Source organism: Cryptotermes secundus, unplaced genomic scaffold (genome assembly GCF_002891405.2).
Source record: "Cryptotermes secundus unplaced genomic scaffold, Csec_1.0 scaffold598, whole genome shotgun sequence".
NCBI classification, from domain to species: domain Eukaryota; kingdom Metazoa; phylum Arthropoda; class Insecta; order Blattodea; family Kalotermitidae; genus Cryptotermes; species Cryptotermes secundus.
Genome location: NW_019723311.1, coordinates 521,079 through 548,001, shown reverse-complemented (window position 1 = coordinate 548,001; position 26,923 = coordinate 521,079). Strand labels below are relative to the sequence as shown.

At 41.1% G+C, this 26,923-nt stretch overlaps 1 protein-coding gene and 1 long non-coding RNA gene across 6 annotated transcripts in view; both read left to right on the top strand.

The window, feature by feature from the left end:
- LOC111861799 overlaps nt 1-26,923 on the top strand; it is a 325,084-nt gene that overhangs the window by 70,398 nt on the left and 227,763 nt on the right. For all 5 annotated transcript variants that reach the window (XR_004512731.1, XM_033750460.1, XM_033750462.1 and 2 more), the window contains exons 4-5: nt 4,510-4,606; nt 6,444-6,492. Coding sequence is in view for 4 of the 5 variants with exons in the window: in XM_033750460.1 (XP_033606351.1) it covers nt 4,510-4,606; nt 6,444-6,492 (146 nt within the window). In the remaining variant the exon portion in view is untranslated. The remainder of the gene's footprint in view (nt 1-4,509; nt 4,607-6,443; nt 6,493-26,923) is intronic.
- LOC117282110 overlaps nt 18,764-26,923 on the top strand; it is a 105,656-nt gene continuing 97,496 nt past the window's right edge. Inside the window, exon 1 of the long non-coding RNA XR_004512732.1 lies at nt 18,764-18,867. This is a non-coding gene — a long non-coding RNA (uncharacterized LOC117282110). The remainder of the gene's footprint in view (nt 18,868-26,923) is intronic.

Below are 26,923 nucleotides of genomic sequence, written 5' to 3'. Positions count from 1 at the left end.
TACGGTAATAGGCGAGTTCCCGCCCCGCCACTCCCCTCCGCGGTGACGTCACCGAGGGATATCGCGGTCGCTAGGCAACGCGAATCAACAGCGGCGACGTTACGATAGTAACAGCGGTGACCTCCGCTAGCGTTACATAGCAACACAGCGCCAGGCAAAAAGGGTGCCTATTACGTGGCCGTTTTCCCGTACTGTCCGATCGAGGCTACATACGGAGCAGCGAAGGCTATTCACGGTCAGTTCTAGTGTGGCTACCGCAGAGTTGTACTGAGTCAGTCAGCGAGTCCTGGACCTATCGTCGAGTTAGCCAGCAACCAGTCAGTTGTATTGTGGCAATTGGGAGTGTACTATTTGTGATACTGCAGATAGCAGTAATCGTCAGATTGTAATTTGGGTGATTGTAAGTGCGAATGTGAAATAAAATTCGCTACATCAAATACATCGAGAATTTATTTGTCGCGATATACGCCCAACACGCGACAATAGGTTTAACAGAGTCACTCTCTTTTTAACACCTGGTCGGAACAGTTGCTGTGTCTGATTGTAATTGCCGAGCAAGAGCACTCGTGCCTCGCACTCGGGACTGGCTTCATGTATATACCAAGGAGATTTCTCTCTTCATTGCAGGCGAGGAACCTATTCAATTATTACAACAACTGTCGTGGCATGACGTATACACTTACACGAGCTGTAATTGCTTCAGTGCGTACTAGAAGATGAATGTGCCATTATCGAGGCTAGTACATCGCCACCCGCTTAAGAGATGGAGCATCAGAGATGGTGATATAGCCATTTCTTCTTTAGTTTCACTGGCGATATACGTGTATTTCCTACAACAGAATATTGCAGTATGACGTCCTTAATTATTCAAATTTCTCCCAGATTTGTAGCTCACACGTCACACAACGTCGCACTTGGCTTCTTTTTTTTTTTTCAGGTCCTCGCATTGAAGACCTTCTTGCTTCGATTTCTATGACCAGCAAGTTTCATGTTCTCTTAGTTAATACGGGCGAATATAAAGATGGCGACTTAAAGGGCAGTAACCACTACCTTAAGGCCGCGCCATAGCTCAAGCGGTTAGTCGCTGGCTTCACACCGCGGCTGCCCGGGTTCGATCCCGAGTCTGGTCAAGTGTGTTTTGTGGTGGACAAAGCGGCGCTGGGGCAGGTTTTCTCCGAGTACTTCGGTTTCCCCTGCCAATCTTCATTCCACCAAATTCTCCGTCATCATAATCACCCGGGGCAAGTACAATAGGACAATCAGTGGCCGCTGTACCGAGTGGACCCAGTTGGACTCCACCCCCCACTAAGCGAATTAAAAAAAACTACCTTTAATCGGCATCAAAACCAGAGTAACTACTCCTACATTAACAGCACATTCTTCATAAACAGGAAGATAAGTGAAGCGACCTCATTATTAGTCAAAACAGAACGGAAGAAAGGCTAAAAATGGAAGGGAAGGAAGAAACAAAGAACAGAAAATGAAGAAGCTATAAAACGAACTACATGGAGCAAAGTCTTCCTGCCGCCAGTAATGAAATATACGGTCCATAAAATGCGGGGGAATTTTCCGTTAGCAGAGCGCTTATTGGTTTCTCCGGCAGAATTTTGCTCCAAGAAATTAGTTTGCTACCAGCATAGGCTACTTGTCGCCCCTAGGGACTTGGCGTCTTACGACGTAAATCATTACGCAGCGGAAGCGAAAATTCCTTGCAGGACCGGAAATCTGTTCAAACATTATCACCATTGTGAAAATAAATATATAATTAGTGAGAACCGGTTTGTGACTGGTCGCGATGGAAGAAACCGATGTCTTGTCTTGAATTAAATCCGGCTATCCAGCTCTTAACCATTCACTTCACTGACCGGAATATTCTCGAATAATAATAATTCAACCAAGTTCTTTATTTGTTTGTGTGCTTATTAAACAGCCCGAAGGCTAATTATAAAGAAAGAGACTACATAACGTCGAATTATATGGAAGGAAGCGGCCGTGACCTATTTAGATGTCGTACGCTGGGTGTTTGCCTAGAGAGAATGAAGAAAACAGCGAAGAAAAACAGAGGAGAGTTGGTATCCTGGTTGAATTTCGAACCCAGCACCACTCAAGTGCAAGTCAGAAGCATTATCTCTCGGACTGATTTCTTGGCTTTCGATTAGTGCTCGCAGTGATCCTCAGTATGAGATGTTTCCATACTCCCTTTACTTCCTCCTCACTTTCACACATTCTCCTTAGCCTTTAGTCTGTGTTCCTCTCTTAGTGTGAGAGGCAAAGTTTTACACCAATACAAAACAACTTTTATTTTGTATATCATAGAAGTCACTACAAAATACCAGGAAATATAAGGCTATATAATTTAATTCTCACATATTGCCAAAATACGACATCAAAAGCAAGCGGGAACTGTAGGCCTCATATGTTCAAGAAGGGTGAGACGCAATGCGTTGAAATTATTCCATGAAAGCCATGTTAACATATAACAGCTAGGGCCGCGCCATAGCTCAAGCGGTTAGTGGCTGGCTTCCCACCGCGGCGACTCGGGTTCGATCCCGGGTCTCGTCAAGTGGGATTTATGGTGGACAAAGTGGTGCTGGGGCAGGTTTTCTCCGAGTACTTCGGTTTCCCCTGCCAATCTTCATTCCATCAATTGCTTCACAATCACCCTCACCTATCATCTGGGGCTGGTACAATAGGCCAGAAGTGGTCGCAGTACAAGGGACTTAGTCCCACCCCACTAGCAATAAAAATAACATATAACAGCTTCTTGACTGTTCCATGACTGTGCTGTTTTCAATAAACGCAGATTAAACATACAGTAAATGTCCTCAATAATTAAGTGAGGCTATATTTCCTGATCCTTTTCTAAACCTATCAGTAAGTAGGTCTGCTATTTTAAACAAGTAACAGAGATCAAGATTCAGGAGCGACTTTCATGACGGTTTGTCCCATGCAAGCATTCTTCTCTAATTGTTACATATATCTTATGAATCATTTATGAAGAAAAGTTGTTCTTGTGCTTAAATGATTAAACACTAAGCCATGAAGGCGTATGGGGGATTGGATGTATAGATCCACATTTTTTTTTACATCGGGACTAGCTGGACGTGAGTGGTCAGCTTCACGCCCCGGCAGCTTTAGCCCCGGGGAAAGAGTCCCCGGTACCCATTAGATAGGGGGTTGGATGGACCCCATAGCTGGTCTGGACACGGTGGAGAAGAGAAAATTCTTGACCCTACCGAGTCTCGAACTCCGACCACTCTTTCGTCCAGCCCGTAGCCAGTCGCTATGCCGACCACGCTTTCCCATGCATATGAATTGCTTATAGCCTGAGTAAAATGTTCACATGTCTTAATATTCTTTTCAGTGTAACCGAAAACTTGGATTTATGTTTATAAATTTCGGAATTCCCCGTCATAATTTTTGCTGGAGTGAATAAATTAATATGACGAATCCAGAGTTCGATTTCAGTGAACTTTTAAAAATAATTTAAATATTTTCGGTCATCACTTAGGACAATAAATGAACACATGATGCTTAAAATCGGAATATTTATTTCCAATTACAATATTTTCCACGTTTCTTCTTTAAAGTAACACCTTACACTGAGACCAGGAAGGCCTGGACTGTGTGCAATCAATTCTCTAATTAACTAGAATTAATAGCGGCCTCCGTAGTCTAGAGGTAACGTTCTCACCTCTTGACTCGTAGTACGCGGGTTCAAACCCGGCGGAGGTCGTGGAATTTTAGGGGAGGAAAAATTCAGGGAACAAGGCCTCCGGGAGGGAATTTAAGCCGTGGGTCCCGTGTCGTAGCTTTACGGCACGTAAAAGAACCTCGTATCTCCTAAGGAGGTCACTGAGCCAAATTCAAGGACGTTTCCCGCCCAACAGCAGTCTCTAATACCTCTGGTAGATGGGGGAAGCATTATAGATACCTCTCAGCTAGTAGAGCCGGTCTCGCTGGCTGGGCGGGACTGATGGTAAGCACCAGTATCGGTAGGGTATAGAGACTGGTAGAATATCATAGAGGGAAGCACAACAGATCAAACTGGTCGCGGTGTATGGGGAAACCCACCCTCTCTAAATAACTAACTAACTAACTAGAATTAATCGGTTTTACTGAACACTTATAACTCTTAAGTACAAGCAATTATAACACTGCCTCTAATCTATACACTGAACAAATCACTACTGCAAACACTATATCTTCTCACAATTAGTGCCGAGGTCAAGAAAATGTGTATCTCTATATCCACTTTCTCATACGTCCTACTGTGTGAATGTACAGTACCATCGTCACAAGCTATTAGAGTCATTATTTTCCTTCGAAATGGCGGTAAGGAACTACGAGGCTTATGGTTTTATAGACCAAAAGATCATAATATTAATTTCTGTTTGCTTGAAAACCTCGAATCTCATGCAGAAAAACCTACTCTTTACGACATAAAACTTTAAACATATAACTTATTGTCTCCCTGTTAACAGTTGTTCCACTGTTTTTGTGTTGTAGATTCTGGTGAGGAATTTTCTGACCTCGAAGAGGTTCATCCTGGACAGGTCCGCATACACGACAGCACAGCGAAGACTCCGCAAATCCAGCGCCGCTTGTAAGTCATGCATAGCTGAAAAGTGTCAGAACCGCACCACAACTGCCAAAGCCCACAATTGCACACTGTCCGGAACAAACTCCATACAATATATCTTTCTGAGATTCGTCTTAATTATATCCTCCTATCTTCTTTTCGGAATTCTAGGTGGACGTTTTCCAAGAGAATGTATGTTAGGTTGTTAAGTTGTACTAAAGCTTCCGGTTCGCGTATTCGAATCAACTAGTAACATCAGATACTGAAAAGTGCAAAACACGGATTACAATGAGCTCTTCTAAGCGACAATGACGACAGTTGAAGACAGAGAGTCTGTTGCTGACAGATCCAACTATGGGCAGAATTAGTAACTACCTGCAACCAGCGCGTGCGCACTTATAGTCTCAGGCAGCACTATTAATATTGTACTGTATTAGAGAGAGATTTGTTTCTTTTCTCTTGCGAAAACGCGTCTTAAACTATGTAGGTGACAATTGGATGGTATTAGTAAAATCAATCTTTAGGAATTTAATTGTTAAGGTCAGAACTTAACATTCAGTGAATTCTGAAGTTACATAAGGACAGAGTTTTCTTGATGTGTCGACCGCTTGCTGGCTGTACAAAGAAGATCATGCAACAAGTACTTGTTATACTAATTGTATACCGTATTACGTTCCGTGAAAAATGTGTAGCTATTAAATTTGCCAGGAATTTTCCAGCTGTTGTGAATCCTTAAAATTCACTCTATTTTGATCCAGTTGAATTCAGTTCATAGTTTAGTTTCTCATTGCGGTAATGTCCATGTTAATACTGTTGTTCCATTTACGTCTAGGTCGCCCAAGAAGTCCCTTCCTTTGATGTTTTCTAATAAACGTGTTATGTGGATTTCTTTTTTCCCAGTTCGTGCTACATATCCTGCTCATCTCATACATTACGGTAATAGTGCATTAGTACAAATTATTGAAATCATCAGAGTATTCTTCTCCATTTCTCTTTTGGTTATTTCTCTTAGGTACAAATATAGCTCAAGCGGTTAGTCGCTGGCTTCCCACCGCGGCGGCCCGGGTTCGATCCCGGTTCTGGTCAAGTGGGATTTGTGGTGGAAAAAGTGGGCTGGGGCAGGTTATCTCCGAGTACTTCGGTTTCTCCTGCCAATCTTCATTCCATCAATTGCTCCACAATCACCCTCACCTATCATCTGGGGCTGGTACAATAGGCCAGATGTGGCCGCAGTACAGGCGACTTAGTCCCACCCCACTAGCAATAAAAAAATAATAGGTGCAAATATCATCTGTCCTTTGTACTGAAATACTCTGAATATGACCTATCCTCTTTCCTTCTGAAAGGAGCTGATGTGTTAGTTTCTTTCTTTTTTTTTTCACTGGTTCTACAGCCCCTTTGGGCCCTGGTCTCTGATTTTCAGTTTCATGATATTTTGCAGGCGGTAGAACTCCTTGAACGAGTGATCAACTCGTCGCAAGGCCTCTACCCATACACAGAACAACACAAACACATACACATACCAAACATCCATGCCTTGTGTGGGATTCGAACTCACGATTCCGACTTCCTAGCGAGCGAAGACAGTACGTGCCTTAGCCCGGTCGGCTACGGTGACCGGCGGTTAATTCATTAATCTGTTAAATTAGCTAACAGCATTTAAAACCAGTCCTGTCTATGAATCAATAAATATCTTACGAATCGACGGGGTACATTGTCGGGTATAGGCTAACAGTAGTCTTGTTCCTAATTGGTCTACTAACAGAATCATATGTACTTGTTCTGAGAAATATGTTAACTGGTCAGAGTGAGATATACCTCATGATTTAAATCTTAATACTTTTGTTTTCTTTGGTTTCAGGAACGTGACGGATGCAACGGCGAGGCGTCGCTCTTCAGGCATGATCAAGGTAAGTATGCAGTACTAAATAATTCCTATAGATCCAGCCATTTTGCTCTTTAAGTCATATATCCTTCTCACATGGGAAAAATATCTGATGTTAATACAGTACGATTGTCTGATAACTACCAGAAAATCGTTCAGTCGGTCGCTCAGGAAGGAAAGGCAGGCGCTCCTCACGTCAACGCGGGAGAACTGGTAGCAGACTCTTCAAATCAAGAGCCCAGACACATTAAAGTTTCTCGTCAGTATTTCCCAAGTATGTCATTGCACAGCTACTGTGGCGTGAGGCCGAGCGTATTCAGAATCCCGGCTTCTGTGTCATCATCCAGTCAGTCGTGTCTCTTTTGCTGTCAAGAGCAATCGGCGGGTTGCGCATCAGAACACTGGGACTTCATGTGTGACATCTGTTGCAGAAGTGGTTAAGAAAACTAAGGAGACGATACAGGCTTAAATTTCAGGATATTATAGGTTCAAAAGAGGGGAATTGATCATGCAATTGAAAATAAGCGAAGAGAGACAAGTTCTTTGCTGTACTGAAAAGAGCCGAATCAACATACTGAGTGCTCACTGCTCACTCACGTCTACTAGGCTTAAATACCCATTTAATAAGTCCTTCACTCCTTGCGCACGACACCGGGTTTCAAAAACTTCCGTAGGAACTGTCACAAAACCCCCGAAAAAGGCCATATAAAACAACAGCACATAACGCATAACCTCACCTCACAGTAGCTGTTCAGCAATATATTGAAGGAAACTTGTAATATAGAAATTACAGGCCTTTGAGTTGTCGATCCTGCTACTGGTCGGCCCGAACTGAGGCGAGGAGCGACTCTTTGTCGCCTGAGCATCAGAACGATTTTAGAATAGCCCTCGAATGATCACAGTGTACAACACTCTCCATAGCTATGTGTTATAAACATTAACTTGTGTTGCTAGCTGTACTCCTCATCTAATTTATAGCAGATTTTAGCTACGCTGTGGTGAGGAATCAGGCACAGTGTCACAGGATGTACAAAAATATAAGTATCCACCAAGTGGAACTGTAATACAACCACCGTAACCCTTTCTACAGCACGGAGATCACTTACTTTAGATTGACTCTCGGACTGTATTCATGGATTTTGTCTAATTCCAAAATGGATATCTGTCGTTTCTTTCGTTGATAACCAACTGATATTTGTCATGAGGATTAAGCATACTTTCTTGAAGCTGAGATCGATTTTTGATATTCTGCGTAGACGAGCTTCGACCTGCTTATCGCTTATACAGTTGACTGAGGTTACACATCTTCCTTACATCGAGTCCCAAAACTTGGATCATAACTTACATTCAGTTATGATCCTTGTAACCTGTCTACACAAAATTCATCTTAATATTACTTTCTAATTATTTCTCGGATTTCTAAGTGAACATTTTGAAAGAGAATTCCTCATTATAATTCTGTATGCATTCCTTGTTTCCCTGATGGTTGTCACAAGATCTATGTATAAATCGGGAAGGCCCTCAAAATGATATATCCTGAATTTCCGACTTCACCGTACTTACGTGAAAATGTGATTCTGTGCCCCTTTTTATTCAGAAAGTTTTAGTTTGCGTTTTGTTTGTAGGATACTATGCAGGAATTAATTAGCCCCACTGACAGTGTATAGTGTTATTCATAGAATCATTACGGACATAAAATGAAGCAGGGCGATGTGGGCATGACATGCTGCACACATGGGATACATGAAATGTGCACACAACGTTTTACTCGGAAAACCTAAAGCGAAGACACAACTTGGAATACATAGATGTAAATGTAAGGTAAAGTTGTCCCTGTGCTTAACTAATTAAGCATTACGCCATGAAGGCGTATGGGGAAGTGGATATATAGATCCATATTATCTTGACCTCGGCATTAGCTTGGAGGTGACTGTTCAGCTTCACGCCCCTGGCGCTTTACCCTCGGAGAAAGAGTCCCTGGTACGCATTGGATAGGAGGTTGGGTGGACCTCAGAGCCGGTCTGGACGGCATGGAGAAGTGAAAATTCTTACTCCCACCGGAACTCGAACTCCGACCCCTCGGTCGTCCAGTCCATACCCAGTCGCTATACCGACTGAGCTATCCCGGCTCTTGAGATAGACGTAAATGTGGAGATAATTTAAAAGTGTAATTAAAGAAATAGTTTATGGGGGTACACATTAGATTCAACTGGATCGGAATAAGAACCAGTATCAGGTTCTTTTCCTATCACAATATTGAGTACATGTTTTGTATAAGGAGAAGGACAATTTCTTGTTCAGATGGCTGAGGCAGTTATTCGAGTTCGGAGCTCAACGACATTTGCAGGCAAACGTGGTACGAACACTCGATCTTTAACGAATCCCCATAAGAAAAAATCCAGGGAAGTGAGATCCGGGGAACGGGGTGGTCATGTTATCGGCGCCTCTCTACCAATCCACCGACCTGGGAAACGGGTGTTGAGGTACTTGCGCAATTCTCCAAGGCAATGAGGGGGTGCACCGTCTTGCTGGAAGTGAATGCGTCCTTCTTGGTCATCTTCGTCTAACTGTGGAATGAGAAACTCTTGGAGTATATCCAGATATACGCTACTGGTAATGTTCATCTCCATGAAGAAGGGGCCGTATACTCTTTCTTTGCTGAGGGCGCAAAACACTTTCACCTTTGGGCTATCACGAACATGTTCCAGGGAGACACGTGGATTTTCGCTGCCCCAGATCCTGCAGTTGTGGGTATTGACCTTACCACTGACATGAAACGTGCTCTCATCACTGAAAATTACGGAGTCCAGAAACTTCTTATCTTCTTGCGTACAGAATTCCTTACGGACCACCTTATCTGCATCCGTAAGGTGTTGAACGATGGATAGTTTGTACGCTTTTAAGTGTAAACGTTTTCGTAACACTCGCCATACAGTAACATTTGGAATACCAGTTTCCCGAGACGCACGTCGCGTTGACTTTCGTGGACTTCGAACGAAGCTCTCACTAATCTGTTCCACTATAGCGTCAGAAACACGTGGTCGACTGGGTGGCTTTGCATGGGGCACAGAACATCCGGTCTGAACAAAATTCTTTTGCCAGAAGTAAATTGTAGACCTGCTGGAAGGTTCCTTGCGATACTGAGTGCGAATTTTTTTGAACTTAGCAAACTTCGTTTCTTCGAACCAAAACACACAACGAGCAGGCTCTGCACCTGTGAAAGTAGCCATCTTGATTTCAACTGCGGGAGCGCTCGCGGTGGCGGTATTGGGTACTACAGTACCACGTGCCTGAAACTAGGTGTGTTTTGATACATTGTGACAGTTCAAAACGTTGTCCTCTGTATAAATTTATATAAGCTTTCAAAGCTGTAAAGCTCTTTTTGAAACACTGTATATTCAGTCAGTGGGAACAATTTAACAGTTTAGAGCTGCATTATTTTCCGTTTGGTCCCTCAGAACCGTTGTGATGCCTACAGGCACGGCGCCTGTAACGATTGGTGGTGTTGAGGTCTGAATATTTAGACATACTGTAGTAACTGATCCGACTCTCACACACCCTGTCGCTAGCCAGATGTCTGATTGTTGAATAGTTTAGGGGAGCATGAGCGTACAACACCCTCTTGGTCACAAGAGAGCAACGCTTGCAGCAATCCTACCAAATATCCCTTGTTTCAACGTCGCTCTTTTCGAGCATCCATCTTAATCCTAATGTAGAAACAGTAGACCTCCACTTCGCTAGACAGTGACCGGTCTATTGGTTGATCTCACAGTTGTGTTTATTTTAAACGAACTTCTTTCAACCACAGAGACAGAACGTGAAGATTATCCTGAAAGATGAGAAAGTAAGAATATTTTGGGAGATAGTAATTTTTATGTTTTATATTTCGAGACATAATTTCGGTATTCGCTTAGAAACACTGAGAAAAACTACGAAAATTCTCGGATAAGCGGGCTTATAACCGGTCGAGATGCTGATCAGGTACCTCCATTGTAGATACTTAGATGTTACCACTACACAAATATATTCTATTTTCAATTGCATCTTACGTTCTAATTATTTCTTTTTCAGGGAATGTAATGAAATATGCCTCTCACAGTAGCCGTGCGGCCTAAGGCATGAACCGTCTTCGCTCGCTAAAACACTGGGATAGTGGGTTCGAATCCCACTCAAGGCATGGATATCTGTGTGGTTTGTTCTGTGTTTGTGTTATTCTGTGTGTAGGTAGCGGCCTTGCAACGGGCTGATCACTAGTCCAAAGAATTATACCGACTATGCACAGAATTAAGAAATTGAAAAAGAGGCCAAGGTCCAAAGGGGTATAGAGGCATAGAGAATAATAAAGGAACATTTGTCATTGGTTTTTAATTTTGCAGGAATGTGTAAAGAGAAATTGTGGATTATATTAAGGACGTGTTTTGAAATTGTTTTGAGCTGCCAATTAGTAGAGGACAAAGCTATGATAGAAAGAGGTTTTACAGGTTTAGCTGCCTCCTTTAGATATCTAGAAATAAAATGAACTGATTACGTTATTGTATGGTGCCGTTTAATTACTCAGATTGTGCGGTGTTGAATGAGAGGTGGATAGGATCGTGAGTGTCGAGTGGGTATGGTTTCTAAGGAGAGAGTCTTAGTCTTTTTAAAATACTGAAGAGATTAATAAAAATCACGGAATTGTCCGCATAGCTGGAACTCGAACCGGACACCTCTCGAATACAAGTCCAGTTCGTTAGTGCTACATAGTTCTGCTAATTTCTCCGGAAAAATATTATATATATTTATTTATTTATTTGTTTTTTTTATTGCTAGTGGGGTGGGACTAAGTCCCTTGTACTGCGGCCACTTCTGGCATATTGTACCAGCCCCAGATGATAGGTGAGGGTGATTGTGGAGCAATTGGTGAATGAAGATTGGCAAGGGAAACCGAAGTACTCGGAGAAAACCTGCCCCAGAGCCACTTTGTCCACTACAAATCCCACTTCTAACCAGCTGGCACGAGGTAGCGTAGTTAGTTGAGGCACTATGTTACAAGCCGGAAAATAGCGGGATCGAATCCCTATGAGGTCATTGGATTCTTCAATTGACCTAATCCTTCCAGCTACACTATGGCCCTGGAGTCGACTCAGCCTCTAACATAAATGAGTACCACGAATTTTCCTCGGGGGTAAAAGGCGGCCGACACGTAAGGCTGACAACCTCACCGCCATCTATGAGCCGACTGTTTAGAAAATGGGGGAACGTCGACCTCTCACACGCCTATGGACCTTCACGGCCTGTTACAGGGACAGCTTTACATTTTACTTGTCAGCTAGTGCCGAGGTCAAGATAACTTGAGTCTATACATCCATTCCCCATACACCTTCGTGGCGTACTGCTTAATTAGTTAAGCACAGGGAGAACTTTTTCTTGTTTTCCTTGGCACTACAGCTCCAGTGAGCCTAGGCCTAACTCCATGAACTTCTCCGTTCACTTCGGTTTTTCTAGATCTCACACATTCGGTAGGACACCTTGGGTGGGTGATCAGCTCGTCGCAAGGCCTTACCAGTACACAAACACAGAAAAACGCACACACACAAACTAAACATCCATGCCCTGAGTGGGATTCGAACCCACGATCCCGGTTTCCAAGCGAGCGAAGACGGTACATGCCTTAGACCGCTCGGCTACCGTGACCGGCCCAGGGACAACTTTACCTTTACTAAATATTCTAATCTAAAGATGGAATAACATTAAGCAGGAACAGCCTTCTGGATTCCAGACATGGACCCCTTTCCTAAATGCAAGCCAAAAGCATCACCCCAAAAATTACTTCGATCGATGGTATAAATGTGTTACATTTCAGTGCGTTACATATGTTTATTAGGAAATTTAACGACAATTTCACAACTACAAGCGTTATATAGCGTTGAGCGGGAAAGTAAAGAAGAATTTGAAACGATAACGGCCATAACCTATTTTAGAATACCATTTGAGTGACTGGAGGGACTCATAAAACCACGAAAATGCCCCTAGGTCAGAGAACGCAACCCGTAATGACATAAATGCTAGGAAGGAGTGCAGACAATTACCCCTATGAAGAATAGGTCTGCTGTCTTCTGTGATATGACGCCATGTAGTCTGATAGAAGTTCACCTAAGTTTCGGAGAAGCGTACACCCTCCATCTTCATGATTTAAAAGTAAGTCGGACTTGCTCCATGCTTGTTTGGCTTATTTATCGCCCTTGAAGATGGCAGCAGTACATCCCTACGAAACGCGATAAAATTTTACTAGACTATATTTCATACTATCCTTGTACCTTTCCTAGTCACCGCCGGAAGACATCAAACATACGAGTATTCAGCCCCTACCCTCTGTCTAGTTATTTATATGTTCAGGAAGATCGCTGGTAACTCATCATGTAGCTTCATGCAGCGCAATTTTTCTTAGGATGCTAACAGTCGCTCGGCTGTCCAAAATATAACCCCATTTTATGGAGAGCTAACTTTCATAAAAGCCCACCACTATACCCTTTCATATGCCAAATTAGTCCAGTCCATACCCTCATTCATTGTCTGGAAAATATATTTTAATATTCAAGAGCAAAATCTTCTGCATTGCAACGCCAAGAAATCCGGTGGTTCTACGCGGAACTACACGGCTTTACACCCAAGAAAATTATACTCTTCATAGCCACTCCTGTGTAAACCTCATATCCAAAATGTTAATACACGTATTATTCGCTCATCTACGCACATGCATTCCAAGGGGACTCTTCCTATCAGGATTTTCCAACTGTAATTCTGTAGGTATTTCTTATCTCTTACGTGCCTGCTATATGCCTCGCCCATTTCATGCCATTTGATTTTATCACACTAACATAATATTTGGTGAAGAGTACAAATTATGAAACTCCTCTTTATGCAGTTATCGCCAGTTAATTCCTCGAATAAAAGTATCCTAGGAGAAATGAGGAAGAATGATTTTTTAATTATTTTCGTCTGAATAGAGACAAGCAGATTGACAATTCATGGCTGTACATCTTGCTAATCTGTAGTTATATTATTCAAGTTATCCAAAAGTAGGCTATTTAAGGCGTCAGACCTAAATTTAAAGCACGTACCATAACCACACTAGTAATGCTAAGACAAGGTAACTGGGTCTTTTAAAACCTGCACCTATATATTCATATTGCTGACCACAGTGGCCGTGCGGCCTAAGGTAAGAACTGACTTCGCCCACTCGAACGCTGGGATCGTGGGTTCAAATCCCACTTGAGGCATGCATGTTCGTGTGCTTTTATTCTGTGTTTGTGTTGTTCTGTGTGCAGGTAGCGGCCTTACGACGGGCTGATCTCCCGTCCAAGGATTCCTACCGACTATGTAAAAGATAAAGAAGCTGAAAAAGTGGCCAACCCACAACAAAGGACTGTAGAGACGGAGACAGACATATTCTTATCTATTTCTTCCGTAGCTTCTGCTCGTCGTTAAATGCAGTTAAGCACAAAATTGAATATATATTTCACACTGTCATCAATTCTGTATTAACCATCATATAATTTTCAAACATCTATCACTCTAAATACATTTAGAATTTAACAAGAAATCTTATTTTCATTGCTCCCACCTAAAAAGTTCGCGCAGTCGCAGAGCTGATGTTGCTTGTGGGAAATTTAAAACACGATATAAGATTTGAGGTTTTCACGGCGGTGACTATGAAGAATGCCATCGTCTGGGATGTGGCGCCGTGTAAATATTGTGTAAACCGACGTTTCGGAGGAACGTATCGCTCAGGCTGCAGCCACCTGCTGACGCTGGTTCCTCGCTCGCGGATTTATTCTTCTAACTTGAAGATGGAGGCGATATGTTCCTCCGAAACATCAGTTTATACAATATCTACACGGCGCCATATCCCAGAAGACGGCATTCTTCATAATTTAAAGCACGTCATTGGCGTGATATTCTTAAGCTGGTTCGTGGAAATCTGACTATAAATTCGGTAAGTTATTACCTCACTTTGCTCAGTGGTAACAGTCTCTTAGTTAAATACGGAACATGTTCTCCTTATTAAAATATTCAATATAATTCTATTTACATTCAGGCCCATAACGCAGACTACTTAAGACTTGTGAGTGTGACTTAAATTTTTAATTTTGTGTACGTTTGTGTGTACGTGTTTATTATAAGGGAAGAACTTTTCTCACTTAGTGCTTCAAATATTTCTGTAACGTCACTTCTTTGTTTACGTACACATCTCGTGTTTGAAGATCATTGTCAACAGAGAACACACTAATTCCTAAGCCACACAGAGCTCCTGGCCCTTTAAGAAATTTCGACTTTTCCCCTCTTTCAAGAAGCTGTTCTTATAACCTAATAACGTATCAGAAATAAGGGAAAAGTATACCCACAGTTCTCAATATCGGAATTCACCTCCTAGAAAACTGTATAACATTCGACTACTTGACAAACTAACGGCACGGTACAGGGACACCTTTAAAACAAATTATGTTTAGCTTACTCACATTGTCATGACATCTTCATCTTTGTGGAATCCAGAGGTTCGTTACTGTTTTCACAAAACCATGTTATGGGCCCTGTTTTCAGGTAGCTCGACACAATCCATCCTTTCACAGTCTATTTCTGCAAATTCCATCGTAAGTAATCTCATCTATGAGTATATCTAAGTCTTCCAACTGACATTCCTTGTGGTTTCAGACAGCATTTTAACATAAGCTTGCATGAGGCTAATCTCAAACCTTCAACTATATATACAAACGGGATCCAATCATATAAAATTGTGAAGTCCACGCTCATTCTACGTGTATGTATGTATGTACGTTTGTATCTAGCTGCCTATCTGTCTGTCTATTTGTCTGTCTGTGTGTCTATCTTTCTATCTATCTATCTATCTATCTATCTATCTATTTGTCTATCTATCTACCTGTATATCTATCTGTCTATCTATTTGTCTATCTATCTATCTATCTATCTATCTATCTATCTATCTATTTGTCTATCTATCTACCTGTATATCTATCTGTCTATCTATTTGTCTATCTATCTATCTATCTATCTATCTATCTATCTATCTATTTGTCTATCTATCTACCTGTATATCTATCTGTCTATCTATTTGTCTATCTATCTATCTGTCTATCTATCTATCTATTTGTCTATCTATCTACCTGTATATCTATCTGTCTATCTATTTATCTATCTATCTATCTGTCTGTCTATCTATCTATCTATCTATCCATCCACCCCTATCCAAAACTAACATATCAAGCATTGTAATTATATTTTTGTTCCATGGTTCTACTCATGACAAAGGAATTGTTAATTAATAACAGTCTGTCTTCTATCTAACAGCATGGTATATCTTTTGTTGCCAATTTTGAATTTTATGAAATAAAAATTGTTAAAATACGATGTGGAAACATTTTCGGAACGTTCCAACAATCGGCATTCTGCCCTTATCATTTAGCCTTGCCATATATATAAATATATTGCATTACTTCATCACAGGTATTTCATGCCACAGTGTAGGTACATTATAGATAATCATCGTCTTCAATATCGCCATCACCACCATCACCATTGTTATCATCATCGGATAGAACAAGTTTATCATAGATACCCAATATCTCGATGGGTAGATTTTTTCAATTGGTCTAATCCTTCCAGCAGCACTGGGTTCGACTCAGCCTCTGACAGAAATGAGTACCAGGAATATTCCTGCGGGGTAAAGGGCGGCCGGCGCGTAAGGTTGGCAACCTCACCGCCATCTGTGAGCCGATTGTCTAGAAAATATGGGAGCCTCAACATCACACAACCCCATGGAGTTCCACGGCCTGTCACTGGGAAACCTTTACTTACTTTTACCCAATATCTCAGTATCAGATTATTCAGAATTTTATATGACCAGATTTTAATCATCTTGCTTAAATATCTGTATATCCTTTATCTTCTAACAATTAAGAAAACCCTGACAGTTTCAGTGGCACTGCACAACTCCTTCTCCCTACCAAATCGTGTGCCTAGTACCAACTGAGACCATTAGAACAGATCGGCTTTGGACGAGGTGCAGCTGAAGCCCCCTGTTGATCCCTTACCACATTATTAATGTCTTGGGAGTCACGAGTGTGTGGGACACCGTCACAACATTGACCTGATAGTGGATCAGGTCATGCACGTTGTCCATGCACTCTGTACTCGCCCGCATGCTTAGTACGAACAACATCTGCCCTGTCCAGTTGCTTCTCCCGATACAATGGATATTCACTCGCAGGGGTTCCAAAACTCTCCCCAGCGTAATCTGAAATGAATCCATTTCATTTTCTCGAAACAACTCGAAACTTATATGTGTGCTACAATATGCTTTTGAAATGATCGTCCATCACACCCAGTGGTAGGATTCGTCTCCAGTTAATACTGGAGTCTGGCACAGGATAGGGCCCTGAGCTGGTTCCGTCTTGGTATTATTTTCTCATATAATTCTCGCTTTCAAAACTGGCAGCTTTACAAGAGATTCCCTCATCAAATTCTGGACGAATGTATTACCTCCTCATCGGAACTACGTTTCCAGCCCATCGTAATCGTAGGATATCGCCATTCTGGAGATTCCGAATTCGAATCCCTAGCACGGGATAGGCTGTTCTCACTGTGGTGCTGTATTGCTATCGTCAGTCAGGATTGTACCTTAAAATAAATCACGACCACAACAATGCTATCAGCCTACGCATAAGTTGTAGAGCGTAGGTGATAACATTGTTGTCAATAATAAATTTTAAAGGATTTTAATTAGTGTTTACGTACAAATTCTGTTGTGAAATTGTTAATGTATGTTGCAAAATTGTCCTCAGTTTAATTTATTCTCATTGAATAATTCGAATCCAAGTGTCATGGAAATCTGGTATTCCTTTTACATGGTTCCCTAACATAAAAATATTAACTTATGAACTGTGTATTTGATAAATCATCATTAAATAACCCAAAAATCAATTCACCTTACTAGAATTTTACAGCTCTATTCATTTTATAAATTGTAAGTATAATATCATATATTGTGAGTAAGATCTACTTAAGATGGTTACTACAGCCGAAACAGGAGGGAACGGTATATATTAAAACAGCGGTTTTGCTTCATACTGTCGTAATAAAAACATAATATCCAACACGAAAAATAGGGTTTCAAAATACTGTTCGGAAGGGACATTTTTTGGTAAAAATGACGAAAGCTAAACATAGTGATACTTTTATTGTCAGATTCATCTCACTGTACAATTAGTGCTGCCTGAAGAGAGCGTGTGCGCACTTGCAGGTTCCACTCTCACGCAGCACCATTACATTACTGTGTAAACTCTGTATTATACAGAGAGATAAATTGTGTTTGTATTTGTGAGAGCATGTAAATACTTAGATTTGTCTTAGGTCCAGTTGTCACTCCCTCACAATCAGGAAACTCATTTTTTGAAAATGTAGTCTACATTACCGTATCAAATTATTTAACTGTAGTTATATGATTAATAACTAATTCACCATCGAAAAAGTACAACATAAATCCATTGATTTCCTGGATCTTACAAAACATCATAAGAAAACAAAGCTAGCATTCGCGATGTATAGAAAAATTACACAAACAGATATCATGATGCTGAATTACTCCTGTCACCCATATGAACTTAAGGTATCGAAGATTAACTATCTAATGAACAGAGTGCACACATACCCAATATCGTAAGACGCAAAGAAAAAGAAACGAAACATCACAAAGGACACATTACATAACAATGAAGATAATATTAACCTATGCAAGAGACATCCCAACCAACACACACATAACAAAAACACTGACCCAGAACAACAGAAAACCAAATGGGCCACTTTCGTACACAGCGGTAAAGAAACAAAGAAAATTACAAAATTCTTTAAAGAAACACAAATGAAAGTAGCATTCCTAAAACGAAACACAGTACAAAACAAAGTAAACCCCCATTCACAAATATACAGATAAGGAACAAAGTGACATTTACCAAATAAAATGCATCCATTGCCCACTAAAATACATAGGGCAAACCGGCCGAACATTTTACGATAGATATAAAAAGCATACACAAGCAATTATGAATAATAACGATAATTCAGGATATTCGAAACATGTACTGAGCACAGGACGTCATAAACACAAAGAAAAAGGAAAACGCCTAAGTACTTTAAAAAAATACCACACATGTAAAATTAATGAAGACAGACTACACATGAATGACGCATATATTGACATTTATAGCCCAATATTCGAAGCATCACAAGAATTAAACACTAGATAGCAGCACACACGCCTTACATAAAACAGAACCAACCCAGCTTAGCAACATTCACAAGAGCTACACACTACCAAATCGGAGGAGCTGCCCATCAGAATTGGGTAAGTACACGTATATGTGTACCGTGGGAAACACATGTTACATACGGAATAATAATACACCATACTAACACATGGTAGAGACATATGGGCGCATAGACGAAGTCATATCCCAAAAACTGAATTTACGGAAGGAAGCACAGCATTTTCGTCAGCAACTTTAGTGACACCTGAAGATGATTAATATTCGTCGAAACATGTAGTGTGCATACACCATTGATGTAGGAGAGATTTTAAATTTTAAAATTTTAAAAGTTTTAAGAAACAAATTGCATGTGAGACGACTAACAGGAATAAATAACTAAAACGGTTTATTTGGTGCATTTTACTGAAAAGTGGAAACTAACATCTGAAAGACTTGTTTCGAATAACCTACAGTGAGTTGTATTACACACGTGCCTTCAAGCAAAATGTTTATGTCTTTATAACGCTGTAAAATGCATATGCTTTACTCTATCTGATGACAAAAGCATACATTCGAACACAGCTGCCTGTTTCTTTAATTTATCTCGCAGTTATACATACCAAAATACAAATAATTGAAGAGAGGTTTTTCAAGATGGTTAATAAACATAACGCGTATAGTGTTACAGGGCCAGCAGGTGCGTTCACCTTCACCGACCACTTTTTATTTTAATGTTTTTGAGGTATGTGTGACAACATAAAGAAGTAATTAAAATAATGACTATGTACTAAACTCTTACTTACGAAGACTGTCCATATGCTGTTTATTTAACGACATCTTTCAGTTGATTCCTAGATACAAGGTTTCCTAGAAAAGTTTGTAGGTACTCAGATGAGCAAGAACTTTCACTGCCTTTAAGAAAGCAGAACATCGACTGTGCTCACAAAATTCTATTATTGGGTCTCTGTTTTGGCTCGGATTCATAGACAGATCTTCACACGATACTTATCTACGATCCATTTTGATATCATCGTTGAATGCAAAACAACAAAATGGAGGTCTGTAAAATAAGTAAATAGATAGTAAAGAGCAATATCCTCTGGGTTGTAACTCAATATAGTTCGGTAGAAATCCACCGACGTATCGAAAGAATGTATTGCCCCCATCTGCAGCGCCGACGAGAAAGCCAAGCAAGAACTCGCTGGCTTCTTGCTGATCTATTGCTAGGTCACAGACCGGTAAACACATAGCACATCAATAAATACGCAACAGTAAGATGTACATTGATAGGCAATGCATGGGTGAACACGTCTAATAACAATATGTGATATCCGTTTCTGAGCAGTTGATGTGTTTTCTGTGTGTGGTCCGTGCCAAACCTATATAGGAAGCAGTGAAAACTGTTCGAGAGGATTCATCAGGATGACATCATTCAAGGCAGTTCAGTAGTTGATGTGTTAACCTTGAGAGTGTTATAATTGTTTGTGTGTCATAGATACAACAATTCGGAACCGTTAATTACTGTAGATTTACCAGGATACAAGTGATAATATTTTTATTCTAATAATATGTGGTGAAAAAATCCGTGAAGTCGTGTTAAGCATTCAGATCTGTGCCTCGATCTATCTAAGAAGTAGGATAAACCCGATATCAGCCGGTCCCATCGCATTTGTTTTACTTTTTCGGCCAAAAGAATTAGTTCCATATTTGGAAGCGACATTGTAGAGCAGTGATGCGAAATGTTGCGGCCCGCGAGCCACATGCCTCGCCCAGACTCACCGGTGCGTTCCCCAAATGAATTCCATTAACAAGAAACAAAAAATATTAAGTTGAAAATAATATTGCCAAAATGTTTTAAAGGAATATATCCACATATACAATTCAACACGAATGTACATTTCATGAATATTTGCCTGATGAAGATCCAACTGGATCGAAGCATGTGACAAATGTACAAATAAATATTAATATATCAAAATGATTTATTTATTATAAATTTGATGTGCTGACGGCTGTATAATAACACTATATAACAGTACATAACAGAATGCAAACAATAAATATATATACACCCTATTTTGGTTAGAAAAATTTACATTTACAATTCAATACAATTGTCAGATATCGTTCTGGAATAGATGTAGTATTGTCAAGATTTCACAACACTTACAATGCCATTATTGTAATAAGATCAGGTAGCCCAGCAATGCTTATTTTAACAATTATGGTGCACAGTTTTCGTGGTTTGCTGTATGTGAACTCGGCCACTTTCGTCTGCTAGAATTGTTCTCCGTTTTCCTTGCTCGAAGTGAGATAATATTTTTCGGATTCACGAGATTTCTACTTTGAGAGACCGCATATTTTCCAGTTGTCACGATGTTATTTTAAACGTATGTTTTACATTTCTAATTCGAATTTGGCCAATTATATAGCAACGTTTATCATTGTGAACATTTTGTTAGGACAGCTTCCAATTTAACAGACCAGAATACCTGTACATTTTCACGCAGAAAAATAAGGAAAACAGCAAGTGCAACTGGACAGAATAGTGAAAGTGATTTGGTCGTTTCATACTCGCAGTTGGTTATCGGTAAACGACTTTTCTGTTCAGCAGTAAAGCTATAATTTACACATCACAAATAAACAGCAAATGAAACGAACTGAAAAGCTCGTAGTATTAGTGGCGAGCAATATCCGAGTGTGCTGACGTTATTCTCTTTTTCTATAAATTGTCGAGTCCATGTATGGCTTCAGTAAAGAAAATAAGGACGAAACCTTATTAATGGAGGGAGGAATAATAAAATGACGCTTAGAAGCAGCTGTATATGTCTCCTGACAAAAAAGGCACACAGACGCACATCATTTTTAAATTGGTTTATCAAGTAGTTACTATAGGATTCTGACGATGGTGTATAATACACAGAGATATTGGATTTTCGGACTTTATCCATCGTCCTGGTTTTTAAGATAACTAAGAAAAACACGACGTTTCGGAAACTGGATCTGTTTCCGTCCTCAGATGAGGATTGGATTGAGGCTAGCTCTTTCTAAGGGACCCAACAGAATAGGCGTTTTCCCTCACCTGAGGACGGAAACAGAGCCAGTTTCCGAAACGTCGTGTTTTTCTTAGTTATCTTAAAAACCAGGACGATGGATAAAGTCCGAAAACCCAATATCTATGTGGTTTATCAAGATTCATCTTCGGAAGAAGAATCGATGAACTGAGACAAAATTGAAGGTAGCTTATAGATGAGAGCTGATGATTTTCAGTGGCTTGTATAGATATGGGTTCCCAAAACACTGACTTAAAGTAACACAAAGCAAATTTCTGTTCCCATTTTTGGAATTGACGTGGAGTTCGATATAGCCGAGGAATCTGCTGCCTTAATGCCAATGATAGGCAAAACTACAGGCGCAAATTTATATGAAGAAGTCAGGAAAGTTCTGGAGAACAGGAACGAGCTTGAGTAGTGGGGAATTGAGCGCTAAGTTTGGCAGGAAGAAGCAGTGGCGTGTATTTTCTGATGATCAGCGACGTGGAGAACACAACGGATCGTCATCTGATATTCTGTCATAGCTTGACTGTAAGAATAAATAGAAGTGTAATTTCATCAAATGACTTTCACAGCATAAGCAGCTGATCTATGTGCAAAATCTCTCAAAATGAATATTTTTACAGTGGTTTCTAGAGACGTTCATTTCACTTCATAAAGGTAAAAAGGTAAAAAGGGAAAGCTATCCCTGTAACAGACCATGGAGGCCAATAGGGTTGAGAGACTTTGAGGCTCCCACATTAGCTAGACAATCGGTTCCAGATGGCGGTAAGGTTGTCAGCCTTACGAGCCGAACGCCCTTTACNCCCCAGGAATATTTCTAGTACTCGTTTCTGTTAGAGGCTGAGTCGACCCCAGGGCTGGAAAATTGAAAAAATCCACCTCATCGGGAATCGAACCCCTGACCTTCCGGCTTGCAGCACAGTGCCTCAACTAACTACGCTGCCGCGTGTCATTTCATTTCTTTGACAATTTAAAGATTTCTTGGGTGATGTAGGATCTAGAAACAGAGATGTTCTCCGCTATACGGAAGTTCGGTCCTTGTGTTGTGGTTAGGTGCCTAAACGCGTGTATGACTTCAAGTCTCGAATCGAATTCTTTCTGGAAATGAAAGGGAAAACTTTCTCTAATCTTTGTGATCACGACTGAATGTTCGATTTCGCTTTCTGTATTGACATTATTCCAACACATGAATGGACTTAACGTTGACCCACAATGAGTGAATTACCTTGTCAATAACTGTTCAATAAAATAATATATTCTGCAGGAAGCTTCGATTGTGGTATATGTAGCTTCGAACAAAGTATATACCACACTTCTTTCAAGTCTGAGGACAGAAAACCCCACTAGCACTAAGAACCAGCCCAGAAGGAATTAGAATTCTTTAACGAGAATTCAACTAAGGTTTTCAAGATGTACGCAAATATGAGGCCACATTCAACTATTATTTTTAGCTTCCCGTTTGACGTTAATGCTGAAACTGTTCCGGCGGAATTTCAAGTGTAGATGAAGGATTTGCAGTGTGATGTATATTTATCGCATGTTCGACTCCATGATTTTTATAATCTCTGTTTGCTTTCTGATAAATTTTCAGTATTTAGTGGTTATGCCCAACGAATTATGAGGTCTTTAGGAATTACATGTGCTTGTGAATAATTATTTGGCCTCTTGTAGCCTACCCCGGGTGATTATGATGAGAGAGAATTTGGTGGAATGAAGATTGACAGGTGAAACCGAAGTACTCCGAGAAAACCCGCCCGAGCGCCACTTTGTCCGCCACAAATCCCACTCGACCAGAACCGGGATCGAACCCTGGCCGTTGCGGTGGGAAGCCAGAGACTAACTGCTTGAGCTATGGCGCGGCCTGACGTAAATGGTTACGTCATAATTAGAAATTTAGTAGTATATTTAGTAGTAGTATTTTCAGCATACTTCAAGTACCCATACACCAGTGGCAAATCAAATGTTCTTACACAGATTTTCTTTCCCATAAGGTTGCAGAAACAAGATATGACGTACCCTGGTTCGTAGAGCAGATACACGTTGTCAGTCCTTTAATACTTATATTTTTTATCACTTAAAATCTTAATATACAGTTTTGTTGTAAAAATATGGCATGCCATTTTTATCGCTTGGCTTGCCGTCCGCGCTGAGTTTTGAGAATTTTCGATGGGTTCTTCTTGAGAAAAATCTCATCACTGCTCAAGGGTTTTCATGATGAGCCTCGTGACGTCATACTGCCTGTTAGGGAAGGTCAGAAGACTAGGGTGTTGCTATGGAAACTGCAGAGTACAGCCTCCTGTTTATTGTGATATAGTCGCATACGATTTGACAGACCAACGAGCTACACAGAACGATACTGAGGAGTTTGATCATCTTCATCTTCATCATCTTCATCTTCATCTTCATCTTTATCATCATCGTCGTGGTCGTCTTCCTGTTCTCTTTCCTCTTCGCCAAGTGTCACAGGTTAGGTGCCTGGCAAGTCCCAACACAGATCAATTCTTAAATCTTTGAATTTATTCATGTAGATTATTTTAGAAGATAAAATTAAATAATGTGTCTATTGCTGAGTGTTTGAATTGGATTCAGGTGACCCAGGATAACCTTCAGTTGCTCTTTTGAAAAATGTGGTGAGTGGTGAACCTTCGGGTATCATAAAAAGCAGGTAATTTCTTAAAGAACTGAATGTCTGTTAGTTTTTAAAGAATTAATCTGCCCCAAGAAGTTGTTTAGATGCCTAGAGCCTTTGATTTATGGAAATTTTCTTTCTTGGCGTCACAGGTAATTAATTTTTTCATGCTATTAAATATACCGCCGTACCCAAAAATCCATGCAACGAAGAAGCAGCCTGTCGGAAAGGGGGGACGTACAGCTAAACGCGCTCTCGATCTCGAAACTATAAGAACGTGAGTGTTCTCAGGCCGCATTAGTCACATCGAAAGGGCCTGTGTCGAACCACGAGGCTGGAAGCTGGTATTGTTGTTGTTATTAAAATTCTGAGTTAGAAGAACTTGAGACTAGGCATTGGTGAGAGAATCATATTGCAAAGGATCCTTAAAAAACGAACTCTGTGGCCTGTAGTCCGCAAAGGAACTATACCGACCGAGCGACCACCGCTTGTCGGCGAAGTTAGTGCCAACTTTAGCGGATAGAGGGTGTCGCGTAGTCAGCGCAACGGATCCCCACTGCCGTTAATCACGGTTTTCTAGACCGGAGTCACTCTTCCCTTGAAATAACTCCTCAGTTATCCTCATGAGGCTGAGTGAACCCCGTTCCAGACCAACTACTTCTCATAAAATCTGGTAACGTCGGGAATCGAACCCGGGACCTCTGGATCTGTAGGCAAGAACTCTGGCCACTGGATCACAGAGGCGGTCAAATGGATCCTAAAGGAACTGGATATGAGAGCTTCGCCTGGATTCATCGTACTGTGAATACACTTCAGTTACGGGTTTTTATGAACATGGTAATGAACATTTGGGTTCAATGAAAGTTGGAAATTTTCTTCATAGTTGATCGACTATTAGCTTCTGATAAAGAAACCTGCTCCACGGAGTTAGTTGCTGTAATTGTTGTTGTTGATTATGCTGATGATGATGATTATGCTAAAGAGCGGAAAACAAGGACGGAGGAATAACTCTTTCGTTGCGTGGAAGCCGTAATGTTTCGAAATCGTTTCTTTGTCTTTCGTCTGAAATCTGATCCGAATGCTAATGCATATGGAGAATTCACGAAGACCGGAACACACAGACACACGTGTACATAAACTTGGAAACCAACCTGCAAACAAAGCACTCTTATCACAATTAGGCACTGTACCTGCGGAAGTAGCATTGTCACCGTTAAAGGGAATGAAATCACACTTTATCGGCAGTGTCTTCGTCACCATTCTCCTGACACGTAAAGGAAGCAGGAATTGTTTCCTCATTCCCCTTGTAACACCTGCGGAAACCTTACGTCACTGAGCACTTTTTTCAAAACTACATCCTCGATCCGTACTGTTTTGAGTCTCATGAAGGATCCGGTCGCCCAGACTGCTACTTCCGCTTCCTCTGCATGTAAAGCTTTTGACGAAATGCGAAACTGATCTGTTCCTAGGTTGTAGGAGTTGAGATTCTTATAGCGATGGTTATGGAGGAACATTCTTCGACCCTGAAGATGGAAGCGACATGTTCATCCGAAATGTCGGTTGACTTTCAACGGACTACATGGCGTTATATCCCAGAAAAAGGCCGCCCCATAGCTCAAGCGGTTAGTCGCTTTCTTCCCACTGCGGCGGCCCGGGTTCAATCCCGTGTCTGGTCAAGTGGGATTTGTGGTGGACAAAGTGGCGCCGGGGCAGGTTTTCTCCGAGTACTTGGGTTTCCCCTGCTAATCTTCATTCCACCAAATTCTCTATCATAATCGCCCGGAGCAAGCTACAATAGGCCAATCAGTGGCCGCTGTACCGAGTGGACCCAGTTGGACTCCACCCCCCACTAAGCGAATTAAAAAAAATATCCCAGAAGATAGAACTCTTTATTTTTAGGTTAATTATTTACACTCTTTTATTTAAATCGGTTAGTTGCAGAAGGAAGCATGCCCGCGATTTTTTCAGTCATTGGAAGTGTTACCATTCATTTACAGAAGTTATGGAACCGGGACAGGTCAGTGACTAGGTTTTGGGTTGGACGAGCGAGGGATCGGCGCTTTATTCCCGACAGTGAAGAAATGTTTCCCTCCTGCACAGATTTCGGATTGACTCTGCGGCACACCCAGCCTCCTGTCCAGGTACCTATGGCTCTTTCCCCTTTCCTGAAGCTGGCCATTTATTTCTGTCTACTGAAGAAGTTAAACATGCGTGGAACTGTACCTCCACTCCCCATACATCTTCAGGGCGTGATGTTTAATTAAGTACAGGAAAAAAATTACAGAGATTATATAACTCTGAGCCGAACACGATGGCCGTACAATCTACGACATGAACTGTCTTCGCCCGTTCGAACACTGATCGTGCGTTCTAATCCCATTCGAGTCATGGATATTTGTTTACGTTTAGTGTTTGTGTTGTCCTGTGCAGTTAGCTGCTTTGCGACGGACTGACCGCTCCCCCCCCCCC